The sequence below is a fragment of the Ammospiza caudacuta genome, chromosome 9, assembly GCF_027887145.1.
Source record: "Ammospiza caudacuta isolate bAmmCau1 chromosome 9, bAmmCau1.pri, whole genome shotgun sequence".
Classification (NCBI taxonomy): domain Eukaryota; kingdom Metazoa; phylum Chordata; class Aves; order Passeriformes; family Passerellidae; genus Ammospiza; species Ammospiza caudacuta.
Genome location: NC_080601.1, coordinates 30,878,965 through 30,903,463, shown reverse-complemented (window position 1 = coordinate 30,903,463; position 24,499 = coordinate 30,878,965). Strand labels below are relative to the sequence as shown.

General features: G+C 46.7%; 1 protein-coding gene across 1 annotated transcript; it reads right to left on the bottom strand.

Moving 5' to 3' along the window:
* Positions 1-9,750: 9,750 nt before the first annotated feature.
* Positions 9,751-11,844, bottom strand: ADRB1 (adrenoceptor beta 1). The gene has a single exon (XM_058810552.1). The coding sequence runs from the start codon at positions 11,842-11,844 to the stop codon at positions 10,564-10,566; it is 1,281 nt and encodes a 426-aa protein (XP_058666535.1). The 3' UTR covers positions 9,751-10,563.
* Positions 11,845-24,499: the final 12,655 nt, after the last annotated feature.

Here is a 24,499-nt window from a genome sequence, read left to right as displayed (position 1 = left end):
TTGTAATCGTTTCCTCCTCCGCCACCTCCCTTCCTTCCCCAATAAAAGCCCTACGGCATGTTTGGCAAATCCTCTAAACAAAGAGGAGGGTTTGGAGACCCAACAAATATTTGGTGAACCCAGCGGGGGAATAATGTCTTTTTTGAAGGACGTTGCAGCCTGAATTCATAATAGTAGGAAATCTGTGTCCACCCTAGGTAAGGAATTGTCTACTTGCAGCCACCAGGCATAAAATACAGATGGCCCTGCAGCCAAAAGTCATCACTGGGTGCAGGGGGTTAACCCTGTGTTTCCCTCCCCAGTCAAGATGGTGCTGATGGCAGCAAATCCATGTGTTTGCTGATCTCCAAATACTCGAAGTTGTGACAAGTGGGCAGGGAAAGCAGAACATAAAAAGGCAAGAGTGTTTTGAACTCACCTAGACTGATGAACAGAAGCACAAGGCAATGAAAATCCATTAGCTTGACTGCTCCCTGCAGAGGAAAACCAGGCACACAAAATCCAATTCATTATTCTCTTTCTTATTTAACGCTAAGTAAGTCATTGAACTTTGCTACTTGATCTATCCATTTTCTTTAGTAGTAGGGCTGCAGGAAATCTTTCTCTTCTCAAAGGGGGTTTCAAGTTTCTCACTGATATCACATAAAAAATACTTGGGAGTGTATGAGTAAAAAATAACTGCATTTCAAAGAGAGCTTGAGCCATGCAGACAATGATAATTTTTCTTCTCTGAAGCACAGAACAGAAGAGGGGAGGCCCCTGGGAGCTGGGAGCACCATTGTTCTTCTTCCAGGCCATTATCTGGAGACAGGCTCTGAGATAGACTCTGATGAGGCCATGGGAAGGATTATCTGCTTGGAGTGCTAATGGCATGCATTTGACAACATCAACCTTTTAATTTATGAGGTGCCTTGTAACCTACAGGCAAAAAATTCATACCATGCAATAGCCCAAACACATCCGGTGCAATTAAAAATTGTCTGATCAAAGCCCAGCCTGCTCTACAGCCCCACTTCCCCAGTTGCAGCTATGGAGAAAAGTCCCACCTTCCTAAAGGCTCCTCACTGGATTTTGTACTGTGATGGCAGCCTTATATAACGAGAAATATATTAATGGAAACTATCCAGCACTGAAATCATTCCAGCCTTTTTATCACCACATTCCTTGCTCCCACATAAGTGAAGTGTGCAGGAAAAAAAGCTGCTAAACATCATTCACCAGCAGACACACATGATGGGGTTTGCTCACCAGCCCCTAACAGCTCAGTGGTGCCCATGAGCGTTGGGATTCATACATACACTCTGGGCAAACAGAGCTGCTCTTCCTGGGAAATTATTTTTCTACTGTCCCTGGCTTGTGGCCATGTCACCCTCTTGCATTTGAGGACAGTTTAGTGCTAGTAACTCTAGTGACCCACATGAGTTACTCTTTTAGCTGCCCTGGTCTCAGCCTCTGTCAAAATTTGTCCCATGCCCCACGCTTTGGTTCTGGAAATAATCAGACTTAAATAAATATTTTTTTTTGTAAAAAAAAAAATTAAAAATTGACTTTTCACATACAGTGAGAAGCTTAATGGCTTAGTCACTATGCCTCTGAATAGAATATTCAGAGCAGCTTCTGAAAGGGAGGGAAGGTTTGGGTGGCAAGCCCTCTTTTTTCAGCACCAGTCAAGCAAAACAATGGGCCATAGAGGGCTGGTCTGGGTCTCAGCCTGCAGCATCACCACTGGACATGAGACTGGTGACCACAGTGATGGATCCAAACCAAGGCTGCTACTAAACCAGATGATCCCTAACCCATCACTCTGCATCTTCCTGTGCCAATTGTTACACCTGTTTGTGCAACCTGCAGGGTGAGCTGAAACAAACCTTGTCTGAAAGGGCTGGTTTCCAGCCAAGGAGCCCACTGCCCCTGCAGCAGCACAGGCAGCAGAGCCAGCCTGGGAAGCAGGACACGGAATGAGGGCTGGGGAGGAGAGGGGACAGGCACTAGCCCTGGCTTGGACAGGCTGATGTTAAAAACCACAGACAGGCATCCACCCTGTTGCCAGACAGCTGGTAACTGCCTGGCAGTGAAACAGGAACAAAACCTCTCCTGTGGATGCTCTCAAGGTGGTTCAGAGCACTGCTACAGCACCTGTTGTGACTGGCAATTATGCAGCACCTGCCTTGTGCTGCACGTGAGATAAAAGCTCCAAAAATCCCGAGTATTGGACTCAGGCTGTTTTGTGAGCATCCCCACAGATGCTCCTGTGTCAGATCCAGCCGGGTGGTGTGGCTGTCCCAGTCTGGGGACAGGAACCTGCCGGGGTAGCAGCGATGCTCAGGCAGGGCTGTGTGTGAGCAGCAGGTCCCACATCACATCACATCACATCACATCACATCACATCACATCACATCACATCACATCACCCTCCTGCCTCCTCCCGGAGAGGATCGAGGATTGAGGATCAAGGATTGAGGAACGAGGATTGAGGAACGAGGATTGAAGATCAAGAATCGGGGATTGAGGATGGAGGATGGAGGATTGAGGATCAAGAATTGAGGATTGAGGATCAAGGATTGAGGATCAAGGATTGAGGATGGAGGATGGAGGATTGAGGATCAAGAATTGAGGATTGAGGATCAAGGACTGAGGATTGAGGATCAAGGATTGAGGATGGAGGATTGAGGATTAAGGATGGAGGATTGAGGATTGAGGATCAAGGATGGAGGATGGAGGATGGAGGATCGCTGCCTGCCAGCGAGCGCTGCCAGCCAGCCAGCACAGCCCACACCGCCTCCTAAGTGAGCTAATTGAGATTTTATTTGACAGCTCCCAAGTGAGCATTTAGGGGAAGAGCAGACAAACACAGCAGCCCTGGCTGAAGGTGGCTGTGGAACAATGGGAACTCTGTGGGATATCTCCCAGCTCACCTGCTGCAGCCGGAGAGGAAGCGCTCCTCCCTCGCTGCACAATGAGAGGTGGCACAGGCTGACACTCACCTTTGTGTCTCAGGACAACTCTGGGTCCCTGCTGGAAGCCAGGACATCCCTCTGGCTGTCTTGGATGGCTCAAGCCCCTGCCAGGGGGCTCAGAGACCTTGGCACCGAGCCCAAGACACCTTTGATTTTGACCCATCGAGCAAGTTACCAGCTTTATATGAAGAATTACAAGTCAAGAGAGTTTAGGTAGAATAATAGTTTGTCACAGAGTGAAAAATAAATTTTTGAGGTTTTTAGAATGGGGCCTCGGAGTCCCAAGATGGAGGAATTTGGGTGTACCCTGTCCTTCTTCTTTCTTCTTCCTGGCCTCCATGTGCTGGGTGATGCTGGCACTTTTGGATTGGTTAAAGGTAGAAACTCACTGTCTAACGTAGGTGATAGGTATTGGGAAGTTCTGGTAAATAATATACACGTAGTTTTTAATATAAAAAGATAACACCACCCTGAGGGCAGTCAGTGTGCCTCAACCTCACCTGCCAGACAGACCTCGGTGGGTCAGAGAAAGAATGTTATAGGTAAGAAACAATAAACAACATTGAGAACAAGAACAGAAGAATCCTGACTCCTTCCTCAACTGCTGGGCTGGGAAAAGAGACTTGTACGTATCTGAGAGTCCCTCTGAACAGCAGAGATTCTGAGAGGTCCCTGCTGACACCCAGGCAGGTGAGAGGGGCACACACTGTACACCCAAGGTGATGGGGGCACAGAGAGTGTCCCTAGGGACGCTTTGGTGGATGGCATTTGTCCTTCACCAGGGTGTCTGTAACCCTCAGTGGACCAGTCACTGCAGGGCTCTTCATCTGCACATGGAAACTTTAACCCTGAGCACTGTTCTCCCTTCCCCACTAGGAATTGCTTTTCTCTATTCCTTCTTCTTAACAAAAGGTATCTAAATTTTGGCAGCAAAGCACTGTTCAAATTTTACCACTGGAAGAATGTTTTGTGATGAGCTATCGTGCTGCACCTGCAATTGCTCCTTGCAGTGGCAGGGTCCCCCTCTGAGGGAGGGCAGCTTGCAGGTTTTAAGGAGGCTGCAGCACTCACCTGGCCCTGCAAAATGCCTTGTTGGTAGCTGAAGCACCTAAACACTGAGCAGCTGCTGAGATTTTGAGCTCTTCAGTCTCTCTATTTGCTTCTTTGGTGTATACACTTAGATCTGCCTTTCAAAGCACTGTCCCAATGAGCTTAAGAGCAATTATCAAAATAATTTTAGTAGGACCAGCCAAATATCATGGCTGTGAGAGAGCCAGTGGGCCAGGCTTGCAAAGGTACATCACTGCCTAGAGACACACAACAGTTGCTAATGGCTAAGGCACTGAACTAGTAAAAAATCCTCATTTAATCTCATTAAGGACAACAGGATTTGGTGCATTACACAGGATCAGATGGGAAGGGCACACCATTACATCTGAGATGCTCTGCTAATCATGCCAATAGCAAAAGTCTGGAAATGGTAAGCTTCTGTTTTCTACTTTAGGTTGTGAACCTGGAGGTCAGGACTCATTTCCTATTTGTCTGGGAATTTTGCACTCTGGTGCAGCCAGCATTAATAACTCTGAGCATCAATCCTGAAAGGAATGAGCAAAACCAAACTTAGACACTGCCCAGCACCTGGTACAGTTCATATCAGCTGCCAGAGCACAGACAAAAAAAATTGTTCTGCTGGGTGCTAAGGCCAAACAGGCAAACATTACCATTAAAAACCTGGAAGCTGAGTGAGGCAGGGAAGAAATAAAGTTATTTTGTGAAGCAAATGTGAGTACCAAGCTGCTGGTTTTGGTGAACCAGGAAGCTGATCACCAGTTTACATAACAAACCCAAACTCTGCTCCATTTCCAGCACAGCAGGCCCAGTTCTGTGGCAGGTTGGGAGGACAGAGGATGAGTCAGGGCAGGGCATGGCTGGCAGCCAGCGCCAGCATGCCCAGGGCAGCACGGGCACGCCCTGCACCCCACAGCACCTGCCCACAGCACTGCCACCCCCGAGGCCATGGGGCACCTCCTGCTTGGCACCACGGAACAGGAGGGTGGCTCCAGGCTGGGGGACAGCTCCAGGTCCAACAAAACTCAGCTGGAGCCTCTTGGAGGGAAGGAGGAGATGCTGAGGGGGTCCCATGTGCCCGTGGCTGGCCAGGGAGCTGCGTGGCTTTGCATCAGCTGAAAGCTGCTCAGGTGTGCTTTAGTCTGCTGCTGTTATCCACAAAGAACAAGAAAAGCTTCTAGGAATGTTTTTGGGCATACTTCATCTGCCAGTCCTTTGGTGGCATGGTCCCATATGGAATGTCTGACCTCACACACTTCTTAACCTGTGTTTCCACAGTGCCTCTGCCTGGTGCATCCCTCTCCAAACCAATTACACTTTACCAATAAAAGGCAATACCCACAGCATGGCCAAAGATACCCCAGTTTTCCTTTTTGCATTGCCAATCCTGTGTTTGCTCACCATCATCAGCTTTCTTATCCTTTTCCCATATTGGTCACTTTTCCCAGCAGAGTTTGGCAGGCTGAAGTTACTGAATTGCAGGGATAAATCACCTGCTGTTACCATGGGCAGCTGCTCCTGGCTGGATGGGCAGGCACACAAACATCTCAGAGGAAAAGCAGATCGATTTCTCCTGCCACATGACTGTCCAAAAATATTGTTGATCTTACATTATGTGTGATTGTTTGTATGGAGAGAAAGAATCCTTACTTCCTCCTGGGCCGTTTGGGAATTTGGCAGGGCCTGAAAGCGAGTCAGTGGTGCATAGGGTAATGCTCCATGGGGAGAGTGTGCTTAGTGCTATTGCAGGAGATCACATTAGTGCTCTTGACACAACCAAACACAAAGTCCCAGCTGAACAATGAGTTTTTAGGAGGAAAAGTGAAACGCTAGCAAGGCGTGTACATCGCCGCGAATTTGCTTCATCTTGCTCGTTGATGTGGTGGTAACAGAACTATTTTTAGGTATAATCCTTCAAACAGAACATGACTTCTCCTTTCTGATTAGTACAAAGCTGGCTGCTAGTCAAAGGATAATTATTTCCCAACACATCACCTAACACACACCAGCAAACAAAACACTCATTATTTGAACTATTCAGCACTAACTGTTGTTTAGCAGTTAACATTTTCTCGACACCTTTAAATAGGACTAATTGCTCCAGCTTCATTAGCAGAGGTCATTTGCTGTTGGTGACAATACTTTTCTGGAGATAGTGTCTCGTATGAGATTAGATTATCCGGTCAAATTCTGCTCCCAGTGGCAATGATGCCTGACCGCATTTGGCCTCACAAAAGTCTGCTCTTCTCAGTTCATAGCTGCCCAATTTCCAGGCCTGCAGCTGATATATTACATAAAGGAAGTAAGTGCACTCCACCAGACGGGAAATTACAATAAATTAGGAAAGTGTGCAGCAAAAGGAAGGTTTGCAAAATAGCCACTTCTATGTTGTTAATAAAATCTCAGCCTCAGATAGTGTTTAGGGGAAAAAAAAGCTGATAAAGAAGTAAAGAAGTTGTCCTTATAGTCGACGACACATGGATATCCAAGAGGAGAAGTAGCATCTGCGTAAGGACCAGTGCATGCAGCAACTCAAATACCCAGCTGATGCTGTCAAATGCACAGTTCAGACCATAAGCCACCTTTTTTGCACATAGTTCCGTGCTGCTTGGAGCTATAGACAGTGGATACTGAGGGCTGCAGTCTCAGAGTGCAGCGGATTTGCAGGAGGGTTTCTCTCTTGGTGGGGAGTTCTTCTGCAGAGCCTGCTGCAGGTCTGAAACAGCCTCCACTTCCCTGAGCACAAAAAAAACTGAATCCAGTCCTGATCTAGTCCCATTCAAACAAGTGGAGAGGGGCAGCCTTCTTTTCAGGAGTGCTGAGCAAACACTGCACGGAGCGTGGCCGGCGCCTTGGAGAATCAGGCGCCTTCCCCGTGGAAGTCTCCAGGCATCCTCGCCAAACAATTCTGGCCCTGGCAGTTGCAGGACATTTTCCCTGAGTGGATTTCTGGTTTACCTGTGTCTCCCTTCCCTGCAGGCCTGCAGGTCTTTGCTGTTGCTCTCCTGCCCACGTACGTGTGCAGCTGCATGCCTGCCACCTTTTCTTTCTGACTCGCAGCTCCAACTGCTAATCCATGTCTGGTTTTCGTCAGAAAAAAATACTCATCCTGAGTGTTTGATTCGCTGCCTCCAGAGTATTTCAGCTGCCCCACAGTGCTTCTCAGAGTATCCTTCTTCCCTGCAGAGAACAGCCTGTTCTGAGTGTGATCCACAGCAGACTGCTCACCAGCAGCCTCGCCTTCCTCGCACACGTGTGTGCCATATGTCCTGCTCTGTCCTCACTGTTACTGTACCACTGCCTTTTCCACGCCGTGCAGGATGGACTGGCATGCCCTGTGCAGGCTGCCAGTGGGATTACTTCAGCTGTCTATGAAGGCACTCAACGTGTCAGCCTCCAGACTCTTCCAGCAGGTCCTCAGCTGGCAAAAATTCAACAGCAGGCAAATCCTGACTGCTTTGGTGACACAGCTGGCCCTGCTGAGGTCAGTGGGCCAAACTCATCCTACCTCAGTGGCATTACACTTGTCCAGGAGATGCATCACCCAGTACAGTTCTTCAGCAGGGCAAGCAGAGCAACTTCTGGCCATAAATTTCCCACCTAAGCTGGACCCTGTTGAAGCAAAAATGTCACCACTTTTTAAAGTCTAAGGACAGGAGTGTTTGAATAGTTAAAACTGAGCGTGTGAACTGATTTATGAGATGAAGAGCCAAGTCCATCAGGCTGTCCTGCTCCATGCAGTAGGCCCTGTGCTTCTCCAGGATCCAGCACCCTGCTGAGGATGAGGGCTTGACAGTGACTTCAGTTCCCAGCCAGGTGCTGGGATCCTGCCCTGCTCTACCCAGCAGGCAGGGACCTGGCCCTGCCCTGGCTCTGTGATCCACAACATGCACAAGGAGAGCAGTACTGTCTCCCCATCCCATCCCATCCCATCCCATCCCATCCCATCCCATCCCATCCCATCCCATCCCAGACATGCACAGCCAACATCTTGCTGCAGCTCCTGGCATCAGACATCACCATCCAGGGCACCCTTTTGGTCCTGTTGTGTTTGCTATAATCAAAGATAAAACCAGATTTTTTTTTAATTATTTGATGGCAAAGCCCACTTCACTTAGCTCCTGATCTGATGTCACCCCAGCATTTTAAGGAGCCCATTTCACTCTTACCAAGGAACACCATTAACTGCAGCTCACATCAAACTCCAGTGACATCAATGGAAAAGTATTATTTACTTCTCCAGTCCCTTTATTTTGTATTTGCATGAAAAGAGTAACTCTTTTTTCCCCCTGAAAATACAACATTAGAAATTGCAAAGGACAAATTCCTTAACTTTGAAAACAAAGAAAAATGAACAAATGGTTTCCAAAACAAACCGTGAGCCACCACCCTGAGGAACTCGCTTTGGGAAGTGCTGTTCCTGGGAGCTGATATTTAATTAAACTATACTCCTGAGTTTAATAAAGCCAAAAAAATACTTCACTTTTATTCTGCACTGTCTTTTTGTTTCTCTGCCTGCCATTTATTCATTTCAGTAATGAAAAACTTTATGAAACCACAGGGTAAAGCACACCTTCATAAAGCAATAAAGGAAGACAACCTTTTGGAGCAGGGGTACAAAGCTGCAGCACTTCTGCTCACTGTAACTCCTTACTGAGATCAATGAAAAATACAGCATTCAGTTATCAGACCTGCTGGCAGCATGAGGTGGACCCACTTGTGGGGTGGCATGTAATGCTTACAGAGATTTCTTTCTACTCAAGACCATTTTAAGCTTTCAAATTAAGCGTCCTCTGTAATCTTAAATATTCTGATCTCCTGACTCCCAGCCATGTACTCCAATGACAACAACAACAAAAGAAAAAAGGGGAAAAAAAGACAAGAATATATTCCAGAAAGGAATAGTTCAAGAAAATGAGTATTCATTATCAGAGTGGAAACATCTTGTCATTAGCCATTAATTTTTTCCCATTTATAAGGGAAGTCAGTGAACCTCACTGCAACAGGAACACAACCATACTGGGTTTCAAACAGGTTTTTTACAACACTGTGTCAGGAAAAGCCATTAGATCAAGTTGTATTGGTAATCTGAGCCATCTTTGGAGAAAAACAAATGCTGTTCTTCCCATTATAGGTTGGTATTGTTTCAAAACCTATAGAGACACACTTGCTTGTGCTGCAATGGTATTTATTGCACATAGACCAATTACTTACACAGTAGTAAATTGCACCAAAGTATAAATATGTTATAAAACACAGAGAGAGAGAAAAATGGAAATGACACACAAGTGCTAAAATAACAGCAGATTCACGTGGGCATTTGGAAATAAAAATAAAAATAATAAAGTCTCTTAAGATATTTTAATTTATAATATGGATATATTTACAGTACCTTCAAAAAATAATATTAAAAAAGTCACTCTCTCAATAAAACTATAACAGATCAGACAAAACCAGAAATCAGGTTCAGGGTCGGTGTAACGCAAACCTCCGTTTCCTTTTCAATCTGCATGTGTGTATGTGTGTGCAAGTAATATCTTCAAATAACTTTACAACTCTTTAACACTGTGCAAAAAACGACTTTGTCGCCATTTAAAAAAAAAATGTGCAGTAAATTTTTGTTGCCAGGATTCTCCCCCCTCCCCCCGTTCATCTGTAATTACAATGAACAAGCTGCAGAAGGTTCCTCACCCCCCCTCCCCGGCCCTTGTCCTAAAACCCCATTAGTGGTATGTAAATATGCTGTTTAATATAAACACGGTCCGTCCATTCCCCTGTACAATATGCACAGTTTGAGGTAGAAGTTTCTCAGCCTGACTGCTATTGTCTGGCCGAAGGAGATAAGCACAGTAACTCACTGCTGGCTGATGCAGAGGGAATAAGCACAAGAGTGTGGGCTGGGTTGTTTTACCCTCTTCCAAAATATACCAGCGCTCCTCACTGCTCCTTATTTTCCCTCTCGCTACTCTGCAGACGGGCAGAGCACGGCTGCTCCGAGATTAAAACTCATCTTGCCGGCAGGTCTGTGTCCCGCCGGCCGCGCTCCGTGCCCGCAGCACCTGCGGCACCGACCCCGCGCCTCCCCAAAATCCCGGTGCCCTCCCTGGGAGCGGGGACGAGCCCCGGGGCCGGGCGGCGGTGTCAGACCCCAGCTGAAGCCGAACCGGGCCAGCACCGGTACCCGCTGGTTCGGCCCCAGCACGGTCCTGGGACAGGCACCGAGCGCTGCCGCCACCGTGCCCGCCGTGACAGCGCGTCCCCAAAGACAGGCGGCTGCCCCTGCGATGGGCTGCTGGCTTCCTTTGCTGTCCGCTCAGTGGCTTTCCTGTTTGCTGTAGTTTCGGATGAGGTATGTCGTACACCAGTTCACCTGCTTCTATTCCTAAGTAAACACCCGCACTCCCCCTGCCACGGCAGGGATCGTTTCGCTCGGCAATAGCATTACCATGGGGCAGCTGCCGGGGCTTCCTCCGCTCCTGCGCGTCTCCCTGCCTGCCTGTCCCCCCTGTCCCGCTCCGGCGCGGCCCCCACGCTCCCCCTATACCTTGGACTCCGAGTCGGAGGCTTTGCTATGTCTCTCCTCCAGGCTGGACTCGCTGCCGCCCCGAGTGCCCCCGTTGCAGTCGGACCAGGTCCCGGCCAGGCTGCGCTCCGGGGAGCCCACGGTGCTGATGAAGCCCCCGGGCAGCCGGGCCAGCTCCCCGCCGCCGCCCTGCAGCCACCGGTCCGCTTTCCGGCGGCAGCACAGCAGCCTCTTGAAGGCCTTCCGAAAGTCGGGGCTGCGGCAGTAGATGATGGGGTTGAACGCGGAGTTGGCGTAGCCCAGCCAGTTGAAGAAAACGAAGAGCCAGTCCGGCACCAGGTCCCTGTTGAAGACGTTGACGATGTTCACCAGGAAGAAGGGGAGCCAGCAGAGGGTGAACACCCCCATAATGATGCCCAAAGTCTTGAGGGCTTTCTGCTCCTTCATGGCCATGATGCGGGAGGTCTTTCGCTTGCTGGCCCGGCCGTTGCCGAGGATGGGCTGGTGGTGAGGGTGAGCGGGCAGGGGCGTCTGCGGCTGCTCCTGGCTGCCGTAGAACCGGCCCTCGCACCTATCGATCTTCCTCATCTGCTCCTTGGCCTCTCTGTACACCCGCAGGTACACAAAGATCATGATGAGAAGGGGGATGTAGAAAGAAATGATGGACGAGGCGATGGCGTAAGCCCTGTTGGTGACGAAGTCGCAGCAGCCCGGATCCTGGTAGCACTCCAGCGCCTGGGGGTCGTCATCCCGCCACCAGTGCATCATGATGGGCAAGAAGGAGACCAGGGCAGAGATGGCCCAGACGGTGCAGATGATGCCCTTGGCCCGACCCTTGGTCATGAGGCTCTGGTAGCGGAAAGGCGAGGTGATGGCCAGGTAGCGGTCGATGGCGATGACGCACAGGGTCTCGATGCTGGCCGTCACGCAGAGCACGTCCAGCGAGGTCCAGCACTCGCACAGGAACGACCCCCAGAGCCAGGTGCCCCGCACCACCAGCGTGGCCCCGAAGGGCACCACCAGCAGCCCCATCACCAGGTCGGCGCAGGCCAGCGAGGTGATAAACAGGTTGGTGAGGGTCTGCAGCCGCTGCGTCCTCCCGATGGCCGCGATCACCAGCACGTTCCCGGCCACGATGAGCAGCACCACCAGGGCCATCAGCAGGCTCATGCCCACAGCCCACTGCTGCGACAGCTCGGCGGCGGGCAGCTGTCTGCTCCCGGGCGGCACGGCCGTCACCCCGGCCACGGAGCGGTTCTGGGGGCCGCAGTCCGGAGGCAGCCACCCATCGCCCATGGCTGTGCGGGGCGCTCCGGCCGCCGCTCCGCACCGCGCCGCGGGCAGGAAGGCGGCGCCGCCGCCGCTGCCACCGCCCGGGGGCTGCCGCATGGCCCCGCGCCGCGCCGGCGGACGGGCCCGCCCCGACACCGCCCTGGCACCGCCCCGGTACCGCCCAGGTACAGCCCCGGTACCGCCCCTGCACCGCCCCGGCACCGCCCCGGCACCGCCCGCCGCCAATCGGCACCGAGAGAGCGGCACTGAAGCGCTCCGCCCGCGCACCGGCCGTACTGCTGCCCCTGTTGCTGCCCCTGTTCCTGCCCCTGTTTCTGCCCCTATTCCTGCCCCTATTCCTGCCCCTGTCCCTGCCCCTATCCCTGCCCCTATCCCTGCCCTTATCCCTACCCCTCTTCCTGTCCCTGTTCCTGCCCCTGTCCCTGTTCCTGACCCTGTTCCTGCCCCTATCCCTGCCAGTACCCAGCCCGGATCCCCGTGTTTGCTCTGCGTGCCCCGCGGCTGCCGGGCACAGAACCCCTTCCCGCATGGCACCGTGGATGTCCCGGGCACGGGGTGTCCTTGTCCTGGGCACGGGGTGTCTGTGCCCGGCAGCCGCAGGGCAGGCAGGGGATACGGGCAAGGTGGGCTCCTACCGGCTTCTGGAGCAGAAGTTACTTCTCTTTATCCCTGGGAAAAAGCAATCTGCCAGCACTGTCTGCATCACTCTCCACTGGAAAGTTATTGCCATGCCCTCCCGTTGGATGTCCCCATCAGGGACAATTGTCGCGCTCCCAAGCCCCCTGTGCCCCGTGCCTCCTCTCCCAGCCTGGGCAGCCCCGGAGCCCCCATGTCAAACCCGCTTACAGGGATGATGCTGCCAGCTCCGTGCAGGGTCTGCGGCTGCCGCTCGTCCCCTGCATCTCCCCATTCTGAATCCTCCTTTCCCCTTCTCCTCCAGCCCTGCCAGACCAAGACACTGCAGGGTTGGGAGGTGGGAGCCCCAGCTCTCTTTTCTGGCTTTTCTCTGTTGTGCTGAACGGATCTCTCTGGACTTTTGAAAATGCCTGCAGCAGCTTTTACACAGTCTGGTCAAAGCCACGAAATCTAGGGTCTGCTCTAAGTATTAATGCTGTTAGTACCATTGTTTGGTAATGAGCAGTAAAGTACGTGAAACATCAGGAGGCTGCAATGCCCAGATAACCAACCGAGCAAATCCCTGCCCAGGTCCCATCCCCTTCTGTGAAACCTGCTGCTAGAACTTGTTTGGTTATATTTCCATCTACCTGCTTGGCTCTCTGTTCTGCTCTGAAGCTGTAAGACTGCATTTTACTGTTTTAAACTTCTTAAAATAATGTGGAGCAGCCACTGAGTAAATGAGAACAATGTCCCCTCTCTCCTGCCTTTTAAATCATTGGCATGTCTTTACAGCAGCACCAAATGTTCCCCACAGCTCTCTGGGAGCAACTGGAAGTCACAGTTATTTTCTTCCCCCTATATATTTATTCTGCTAAGACTGCTCTGCTGTTCCAGCTGGCCCATAAAAATCCCTTCTAGGCTTAGGCTTGATTTACAAGGTCGCAACCTGGGAAAAAATTATTTATTTATTTACACACTGTTTATTTAACCCTGACTAAAGGCCACACACCAGCATGGACCTGCTGCTTGGCAAACCATTCCCTCATGTTCCCATGGACTTTGCTTTGCTGCTTGTCATCTGCTGGACCAAAGCATGACCCTCTTTAGTGGGAAGGGAAGGAGGCATGGCATCTTCAGGAACAGAGGGAGACCTAATGCCAAATGAAAAGCAGAACGGTTGTTTCCAGGACTATTTGCCCAGGTCTGCTACCTGTAATTCTGATCTAAAAAAAAAAAAAAAGTAATAATATGAAACCAGGTTAGTGGAGCTGTGGGATAGAAACGATTTTTTTCTTTTCTACATTTAGCTGGAACACTTAAAGTAAGTACAAGGCCCGTGGTGCATCATTGCACCAAAACCTTCACAGATGAGATGCTTGGATGAATTTTGTGAATGCGTACAGTCCATTTTAGCATAAAATCAGCCAGAAAAAATTCAGATAAAATCTTACATATTTTTCCCAGGATGACACTGAAGCAGTGGTGGGGATACCCTGCAGCTGTTTTACTTGCTATTCCTGGAGCACCATCCATCTGTCATCTGTCCAGATCCATTATTGCTGTAATATCTTTACACAGTTAATAAATACCATAAACTAATAAAATGCCAGCTCCTTGCCTATCAAGCTATCCTATCAGATCTCCAGCAGGAGGTCTCTTCCCACCATAAGAGAAGATAAGCTTAAAGGCTGGAGGACTAAAGGAAATTATTAACAAGTATGCAATAAAGCAGAAGACACATAATTGTGTGGTGCTTCTCTGTGTCTTTGTTGGTTCTACACACATCAATCTGGAATGTCAGATCAGAGCTGGAGCCAGAATGTCTTTGGGAAACAATGCATCTCCAAAGGAAAAAATAAGCAAGTTTACGAATTCTGTACAGAACATCCCTCTGGCCCTTGCAGCACAGAGCAGCCAAATGTTCACTGTGGGCTTAACCCCTTTCAGAGCATTACCTTCTGCAAATCTCCAAGTTTCCTTGGTGTTTTTTTTGGTTTTTTTTTTTTTTTTTTGGGGGGGTGTTTTTGGTTTTTTTTTTTTTTTTTGCATTTCAGACAGATCTTTAACATGATTTAAATACTTCCATTCATTTGCATACTGTTTAAGGATGTTCTGTTAGGTCAAGAGAAGAGCTTACAGCACCAAAATGGTTTGTTTCTCCTTGCTCTCCAAATCACTGCTTTTAATGAGCAACAGGTAGATCCAATGAGAACCAAAATGTATTGCATTTTAGGCACTCTGTTGGCATGAGCTGTGAAACCTCAGCATTTCAGGAACTGAAGGAACTATGTGGGTGTTTTTTAAACCCAGTCCTTTGAGATGCTTTGCACAGCTTACAGCTTATCTTCATGCACCTCCCTCCATGCAAAGCAGATTCCAAGATGTTCTGCTGAATGGGTTCTGTCCGTGCCAGCAGCACCAGCAGGGGGGCAGGAGATTGGGAATGGTGCTGGACACTGGGACTAACCCCTTCCTCCATCATTGCAGTAGCTAGGGCAGTGGATTTGCTGTTGCCACTCTGCTGTAAGCCATCCCTGCATCTCCAGGGCTGCTCTGAGCTCTGTGTTGCCTTGTCATGCCCCTTAGACAAGGATCTTGTCTTCCTTGCCCAGTCTTGGTCCAGCTGTGCCTTCATGAATCAAATTCAGGGACCACTATTATTAACATAATTCACTCTAAAAACATGAGCTATTTGTTCTCTTAAGGCATTTAGCAAAGTCCTCGAAAAGCCTGGAAATCCTCCCATTGATTTCAGTGAGCCTCATGTTGTAATTCCTTCTCTGGAGAAAAAGAATCACCTAAAAGCAAATTAAAAATGCATTTGCTGTCCATTTTTCTTCCTGCTGTCTTCCTTAATCTCTTAGCAAACTTAGCATGCATCTGGTAAATCATTTTGTGTTTGCTACCTGGACAGATGACTAAAACCTGCAGGAAAGGAGGTGAGAAACAACCCTAAGAATCCTCATGTGAAGTGATCAGGCCTCACCCTCTCCCTGCTGGCCCAGGAAGAAGTCACCACTTGGCTCTATTCACACTGGACATTTGTTGTTAGAGAAATAGAGACATGATGGAACATTGCCACGAGATCCACGTCTCTTGCTTTTAAAATAAACATCTTGGCTTTGACTTGACGTTTATTTTCCATAAATGCCTCAGCCTCAATTTGGCATTTCAGCAGCAGCAGGAGGCTGTTATCCTGTGACAACACACAATTCCATTGACATTATCTCCTGAGCACGTGTGACAGTGCTCCAAATACTGCATGAAGTTGATTTCTGTTAAACAATATCAGAAGAATATAAAGCAAAGGTATCAAAGAACAGAATTTCCAGCCCCATGCTGTGTGTGTGATGCTATAATTCCATGGGGATGCTGTGTACAAGTGTGAACTACCTTAGGATGAAGCACACCCTGAGTTTGACTTTGGGGGTCCCAAGCAGTGAATGCTTATCAATTCCTGTTCACTCAAGGGCTGTGGCTGATGTGATGGTTAGCATGTACAGGACTGAGCATATCAATGTTTTGAAAAGCCCCAAACCAATCTGAACACACATGAATAAATTCTGATGCTCTGGGAATCCCTGTCACAGTAACCTAGCCAGAGTGTTTTTTCATCAGGAGACTGTCTTACAATCATGCTGATTCATTAATTCCCTTCAGGTGATAAAAGAGATGCAATATGTCTTTCTGTCTCTCTTTCACACACTGAGCAAAACAGTGCTGAAGAGCAGACAAGTCATGTTTCTTATCTCCTAATATCTGTGTTTGTTGCTGCTAAAAAGTCAAAATTCAGAAGAAAGCTGAGTTTGACCAACACCATTCAATTCTCCCAGAATGGACTTTATTTGCAATCTGGACTAATATTAATCTGGAGTAATAATTGTGTGCTCATTAATTCAGATTACAACTGACTGCAATTGCTCAAGTTTCTGGGTACTCCTGTCTGCATCCCCCCATACTTTCTTGACATCCAGACTCTTCTACAGAGACTCTGGCACTATGAGAAAAGGCTGCCTCTTTTTTAAGCATCAGCAATTCCTGTGAGAGAGGTGGCAAAACATTTTACAGCAGGCCAGAAAACCCTGCAGTGGCCAGAGACTTTGTTTATACAGAGAGATTGTGGTCAGAGATGACAGCAGAGGAGTGATGACTGAGTCCGCTGAGGTTTCATGTGAGTCTATTCCTGCTTCAATGCGTGCTGGCTGCAAGAAGTTGCCTTATTTCTCCATCCTGATGCTTACCCGTCCATAGGATGACAGTAGCATGCTTTGGGAAACTCCATTTCACATTTTACCTGGAAAAAAACCTGGTGCTTTAAAACCACATCTTGATGTGTGGGCTCGATGAAAAAGCACAGCAGCAGCATTTGGGTGTCCATGCTGGGTGCTGAAATGTGGAATTCAGACACCATTTCTTTCCCCTTCACATCATGGATAACTAAAGCACATAAGTGACTGGAATGTTCAAAAAGACTCGTTCAGTGTTTTTGGATGTGTGAGAAATCTCTGTTCTGAATGGCAAAAGCCTGATGTGGGCAGCATGGCTGAGGGTCAGCTCCAGCTGGCTGTGAGGGTGGGTGATGGTTAAGGCTGATTTAGATGTCTGGTCAGCCCAGTGCTGTTGGCTGAGTGTCTCCAGATGTAGCACTGAGGCCTTGGGTTCTGTAGGGACATAGGTTAGGGCTCCCACTGCGAGAAAATACATTCTGGATTTTTTTTAAACAAGAAAAGTCAGTTGTGGTTCATGCTAACTTAGGGCAGTGCCATGGGAAAGATCTCTGAAGAGCTGAGATTGTGTCACTACATGTGAAAAAGTAAAATAGTTCCTTTTTCTGTGGCATTAAGAATGCTTTTAGAAGGTTTGGGAGATTCTGAATTGCAAATTTTAATTTTCAAAGCTATATTTTTGGCAGTTTAAAATATTCAGTGACAGGGTTTTTTCAGTGACTGCTTTTATTTGGTGCAAATAAATACAGAATTAGCTAAAAGAGGAAGAAATAGTAGGATGCATCAGTGTTAGATGGGGGTCTTGCAGAGCCATGCAAGGCTGTTATCAAGTAGCATAAGAAAACATAAATATTAAAAATAATCTTGGAAAAATATATTGCGACAACTTTAATTCAGCGTCGCTCTTTTTTTCCTTAACCTGTTGCTTTATACCTCTCTGATAAATGTCTTTGATACCTGCTTCTGGAAACTGCTGAAAATGTTTAAACCTCCCTAACATCAGCCTCAGATGTAGTCAATGCCTGTCACAGAGTGAAAACTGCTGGGCTTCAATAATCACAGAATAAATGGTTGAGTTGCACCTACCTTGCACATGGGTGAGCTCACCCCTTGCCAGTTAATGTATTTCCCTGACAGACTTGCAGACCAGCCGAGCCTCTGGCAAGTGGGGAAGGAAAAGTGCTGGGATGCTTTGGTAGATCCTTCTAAACACATTCCCAGTGTTTAAAGCAATGCTTACAGTAACACATTTGCTGCTTATAACCTCTTCTGACTGGTTATGAGACACCTCTGCTGACCATTTCTTGGTGGAACTGGATTCTTTGGATTAAGCTTTTTGTCACCTCTGCATCTTTTGCTTTTCTGTAGCTGTGGACCAGGGCATGCACCTTTTTTATTTATTTAGTCTATCATAAAATCATTGTAAGATGGCGATAAATTGCCTCACTTTTCACCTGTTTCCTTCTCAATTTGTAATTATAAATTAAATTATGATACTCTAGTTCTGCAAATAACATTTCTGATGGAAAATCCCCTTTTAGGTACCACCTATTGGGAAATATCTCTTCAGTCTGCATTTGGCAACAGACACCTGGTATGGTAAAGTGAAGTGCTCAGCATTCCCCTCTTTCCTGGAGGTAATGTGGATAAACATGTGTTCTGTACTTTTGGAAATCTGGTCAGAATTTAAAGCTATATATCTACATCTTTCAGTAAAATAATTGTGGTCTTTAAATGTAGTTTTAACTAGGGGAAAAAAAAAAGCAAGCTGAAGTGACCCTTTAATCAGTGAGCCTTCCTGTCAGATTCCCCTCTAGTTTTGTTCAATGACTGATGAAGCAAAGTTAATATTGAGTCTTATCTCAATTTTTATTGTAAGAACCTAGTTTTGAAGTCATTTAACTAGACCTCTCTTTCCCCCATCCTCTTCAATCAACCAGACATTTAGTAATGTACCAATACCTCACTATGACTTCAAGCTAAATTCATTCATGACCAAGTAACATAAAGGACTCTTGCAAGAAATTCTTGATATGCCTGTTTTTTATATAAAATGTTTTTAGACAAAAAAGGAGATTAACCTATTTTTTTAAGGTTTTCTCTATTAGCAGCTAGACTTAATGCATATAACTCCCTCATATCTGAGTAGCAAAATCTTGCATCTGCCAACAAATTTGTAATGCATTAGTAACAAAGCCATAATTGTATCTAATAAATACTCTCTTTGCTCTCACTGGGCTTTTGTGAGTCTGAATAGCTGTGAACCACTTTGCAGTCCTCATCTGAAAAGTCTCCTATAGACAGAATATTATGACTATTTTAAATAGAAAAGCTGTTATTGAGGCACCCCTGTGTTCAAGCTGTTCTTGACAGTAACCACAGGCTGCTCACTGCAGCCTTGCAATCTGAAACTGCTAAGATTGTAGTTAGCTTAGCTGTTGTCACTCAGCAAACACCTTGTTCCTTATGATTTATTTATCCTTCTATTCTACAGACTGTCCAGGAATGAGTTTGGTACTTTTCACATATTAATTATGCATAATGATTCAGGGAGATTGTTTATGCACACACATTTCAGGCCACAGGCTCCCTCTGAGCTCTTTGCCTTCCTGATGTCTTTGTGTACTTGCTGTTCCTCATGCATTGTCCCCAGGACCCATGGATCACTGCAAACCATATCATGTGGCATTGCTTTTGTTCCCCAAAGGATGAGTCTCCAAGCCATGAGAGGCACTTCTGGCAGGAACACAGGAGGGCTTCTGATGTGAACATTAGGGCATCTCAGTGTTCCCCAGTCCTCTCATCCAACTCTTTCTGAAATCACACGTTTTTGGAGACTGGGTTGGCATTGCTGTCAACTTTTTACTTCAGTTTCTACTTGCAGTTGTCCTACAGAGGGGTTGGTATTTTGAGTGAGGTGGGAGAATGACTGCATCTGGCCTGTGGTACAGCAATGCCCTCCTGCAGATGTAATCACATTCATTAGGTAAAAGTTAGGAAGGGATTCAAAGGGACAGACAGGACAAATGACATTTCCCAGAAGGAACATTGCAAGGTTGGATTGTTACAGGCAACTCCAGCATCTCCATTGGTGTTTGGCCTGTGGGATTGGTGCCTCTGCTTGCAATGAACTTGTCTTTTCCTCTTTATGCCCATTTCCTGCTCTTATTACTCTTGGCACCAGTTACCATGCCATGAAAAGACATTCTTGTGGGAGCAGGACTGGGGGGCAGGGCCCTTGTTTCTGTCTCAGTGAAAAGGTTTGATAATCCTGACATGCTGCAAGGCCTCTGGGGAGCCATGGCTGTGCTTGCACAACCACCAGGAGCAGGAGATACATGCAAGACATAAAGCAATCCCTCTGCTCTACTGAAAATAAAGTAGCAAACAAACACCTGGCATTGGCCTACTGGCAATGCCTGTGTCCACATTTACGTGCCAACTTTTAGAAATATGTGAGCCTGGTGGCATGATCCCAAAAGTAAGCAATGAGAACAAGCAGAGGCCTTGACACTGGAGCTGGAGTGGAAAGGCTGAAAGAACTGGGTTTGTTTACTCCAGAGACATCACTAAGGGGACACAATGACAGTGTAAAATGTTCCTGCAAAGGAGAGAGGAATAAACTGTTCTCTGCTGGATACAGGAGGAAAAGGAATGGACATACATTACAGCAAGAGCCATTTAGGCTGTAATGGAGACAGCTGGACTCGAGTCTGGGATGGCTGGGAAGTAACTTCATACAATTAAGCGAGGTCTCAGGTTAGAAGCATCGCTGAATTTTAAACTTCTCTCACATGTAATAAAGAGAAATGTGAGTTCTGGCTGTGCTTCAATTCTCTTTGAAGCAGCTTTTTTCTCTACGTTGTCTAATGAGGGAGCCCAGCTTCCTACATTAGCCAATTCATTTAAGTGCCTGAGGTTAAATGGGATGAATCTGGGCCTCAGTGACTGGCCTTTAGCCTATGGTTCATCCTCAGACCCTGTGGGTCCTGTGTCATGGTCTCCAGTTTCTGCTTTCACCATTGCCTTTCAACTTCTTTGATGCAGTGAATCTTTGCTTCACAAAAGCTTGAACAGCCTTAACATTACACATATTCTCTGTTCTTCAGAAAAGTTAAGCATTTGTTTACTGTGCCAAACTGTTTAATTATTTGCTCTTTGAAAATATAAACATGATTCTAAAGGTTTTGTTAGCTAAACCATTTTCCTTCTAGAATAATTGATAATGAGTAACATTTTGCCTACTGGGTCGTATTTCAGAGCAAGTCCTAAAAAGCAGATGAGGGAAAAGAGGTTTTAGTCTCAGTTTTCAAAGTTTCTTTAGAAACACCACGAAGTAGTGTAAAAAAAAACTAGAAAAAGATGCTATAGCAACACCATAATAACCTGACTGTCCTACCAGGTCAGAATATGTAGCACTAACAAAAGTTTATCTATAACCTCATTACTGTGAACTAAGGAAGAATTGAGTCATCCTCTTGGTTATTTAACACCAAACACTGTCTTGTGGCAAAGATGCCCTCCTCAGAAAAATCACACTGTCCTAAAACTCTTGAGGTTTACATTTAGAAAAACTGAGGTCTTTCTTAAATGGTCTATGTTCTGGTTGTTTTTTGCTTGTTTGTTTCCTGGTTGATTTTTTTTCCCTTGAGCTTTTGGGGTGTGCTTGCTTTGCTTTTCATGTTGTAAGCCTGCAAGAAAATAAAAGGTGAAGGTCTTTAATGAACTTTGCGGAGCTGAAACTGACAAAAGCAAGGAATTGATATTTCAAACTGGAATCAAAACACTTGCATTGGAAAATCCGAAAATCCGCTACATAGCATATATTATAGCCATGCTTGTATGGTCCATTCATGGCAGGAATTAATGCTGATGGAATAACTGCAAAGCATGAGGATGGTGATGATGTTGATGGTGATGATTCTAACCTGTCTTCTCAAGTCTTTCATCCTGTTGTCTAATTTTAACCAGGGCTGATAGACGACAAAAGTTCTCCAGTAGAATAATCTATCAATGTTACTGAAAATGGTGTTTGAGTGGAGTGAAGAAAGCCTACCAGTGCCTCACTCACAGGAAGGCAGCTGCAGAGCTGCTTTCACAGCAGATATCCAAGAACCCACAAGGCAGAAGTATATTTGAAATTAAGATCCCCACAGTTTTAATTTTCAGAAGAGTAATTGCTGAAACAATATGTGGCTGGAATTGTGGCACTCAAAGACTCAATTGCTCTATTGCCACCTACTCCTCATCTCCCAGCCCCAAGTACTTTGAACCCCTTTGCTTCCTATCAACAAATTAAACCTAAAGAAAAGTTTAAACACCCCCTGGGAACTACGTTTCTGTGTTTGTTCTCTACAGCCAATCTTTACTTCATACTCCCTGCAGTTATTGTTACAAATCAGGACTGACTTTTTAATTTTGATTGCCAGCTCAGCCAGGTCTGCTTGATCCCTTAGAATCAAACACTGTTTTTCTGCCAGCTCTACAAGCAGCGAAGCTCCTGGGCTCAGCTAGACAGCAGCCACTGCTCTCACCCTGCTGTAGAGGCATGAGCTGTATCAGAGCACAGCCTGCTCCTGCAGCTGCCTTGGCTCCAGAGGGGTGTTTGTGTCACTGAGCTAATCACACATGACTTGGACAAGAGGCAGGCAGGAGCAGATAAGGGGCTGTTTTTGCAGAGCCCGTTCTTTGTCCATGGCCGTGTTTTGGTGAATGAAATCATTGCAGAGCAGGCAGCAGTGTGACTGAGCAGGAAGGGAGCCTGGTTGCCCCTGAGTTACAATTCCCACTTGGTTATGTGCTCCCAGCCTTGGACATTTAACCCTTATGTGGCCCCTTCTCTAAGCAGCAACATTTTGTGTAAGAACAGTGGCGTGTTTTCTGGAAGTGGTGAACTTTGATACCTTTAAAAACAACGTATATGCTAAAGAGACAGATACTTAGGAAAGAGGAGCAAAAACTTCCCCAGCATTTTCCTCATATGTGTGACAGAATACGAAAAAATAGAGCTTCTTCTGTGCAAGATTTGTCCCTCCGGTATGAGTGGGAAGCCAATAACTTGGATATTTTTAGTCCCAATGCCATGAGCTGCTTATGGCACAGAGCAGCTCCACAACAAAATTATATGCTATTTTTCTTCCCCAGATGTAACATAAATAAAACAGAACTTTCTTAGCAGTTCCCACACTTGTTGGTTTGGTGAGTGAAATGGAGATGGTCTGTCTGTGGTGCTGCCCACCACACAGGGAGCAGATGCCCAGCAAGAGCCGTTCCCAAGTGAACTATGGTTTTCATAGTAGTGAACTATGATTTGCCCTGCTGGGCTTGAAAGCAGGTGTGCCTTCAAGGGAGGGCCTAGTTTTGAAATTTTAATTGGCTGCATGCTCTTAATTTCACAGGAAGATGATTGCAAGAAGATGATTGCAGGAAGGAAATGGGCTAAGGTGAGCCGTGAGGGGAAGGAAAATGAGCACTGTGAGACAGATGACAAACCTGGCGTGCTGCTGGAAAGGATTGCTGTGAACACGGGTGGGGAAGAACTTCTGTGCAAGGGAGTGTGCTTAGCACATCATGATAGATGTCCTGAAGAATGGCTTTGGAAAAGACACCTGAACATAGCAGCTGAAAAGGAGGAATATCAAGAAAAACTCCCTGCTAGTGTGATGTAGCCGGCTGTGGAGCAGTCTTAGAGAAGAGCAGAGATCCTGGAGAGATCACACAGCAGAACACAAATGTGAACAGTTTTGCTCAAGCAGAATGGTATGGACTATTCCTGTCTTTGCAATTCAACATACAAAGGATATTAAGAGAGAGATGACACTGAGACTAGAAAAGATGAGAGATTTTATCTTGTGTGAGCAGAAGATCCATGGATGGGCTGATCCACACAGTTCACTAAATATGTCAGACTGGACTCCATTATTCCTTATTGTTGGTATGTCTTTCCTAGAAGCTCAAAAATATGGCTCTTCATCAATTAAAAAATGCTGGATGGAGTTTTAAAACCTTGCTCAAGAGACACATCCAGAAAATCAGGCAGCTGGCAGGATCTGAGCCTCTGGGCTTTGACTTGAAAACGAAGAAAACCCTCCTAGGAACTGAGAGATCTATTACTATCAGTTTGTCTTCTGTCTGAAATGAACCATTATCTGCTTCCTTAGGATCAAAGGTAAATAATTCATGAACACAAGAGAGAAGGAAAAAAGGATCCTTTAGCTAGAGAACTGCACATTTTGAGGCAGCCTGTTGTCAGGTCATGGCATGGCATTCCTATGTCACTGATCTGAACAGGGAAAAAGGCTTAAACAGGGGAAAAAGGTTTAAAAAAATGAATGAGCTCAGATTTTTTTCAGAGACAGCCTTGCAGTGATGAACACATAGGGTGTTCAAGCTGCGACTGTTGGATTTGTCCACCGTCCCTTCAACTCACCCAGCCTGAGTGGATGGAGAGCACTGTGCTGTGGCTCACACTTAGCATGTGCAATTATTAGCACTTTTAATGTGTTCTCTTCTACATCTCTCAATTTCTCACCTCTTTTACATTCTCAAGGCATTAGACTGTACAATGTTTGACCCACAGGTTCTTTTTGCACCTTTCTTGGTTGTATGGTGTTACAGCCATGCAGAAAAGTCAGTTTGCAGGTGTTGGGTCAGGCTGGAATAGCTTATCCTATACTGCTGTCCCTCAGTGCAGATAGGAAAGTTTGGATCATCCCACCAATAACAAATTATTTGCCTCTGATTATGTTTCAAACTCTGTGCTGCCTTGCTCCTCAACACAGTGAGCTCTCTCAAGTGTTTATTGCTGTCCTGGT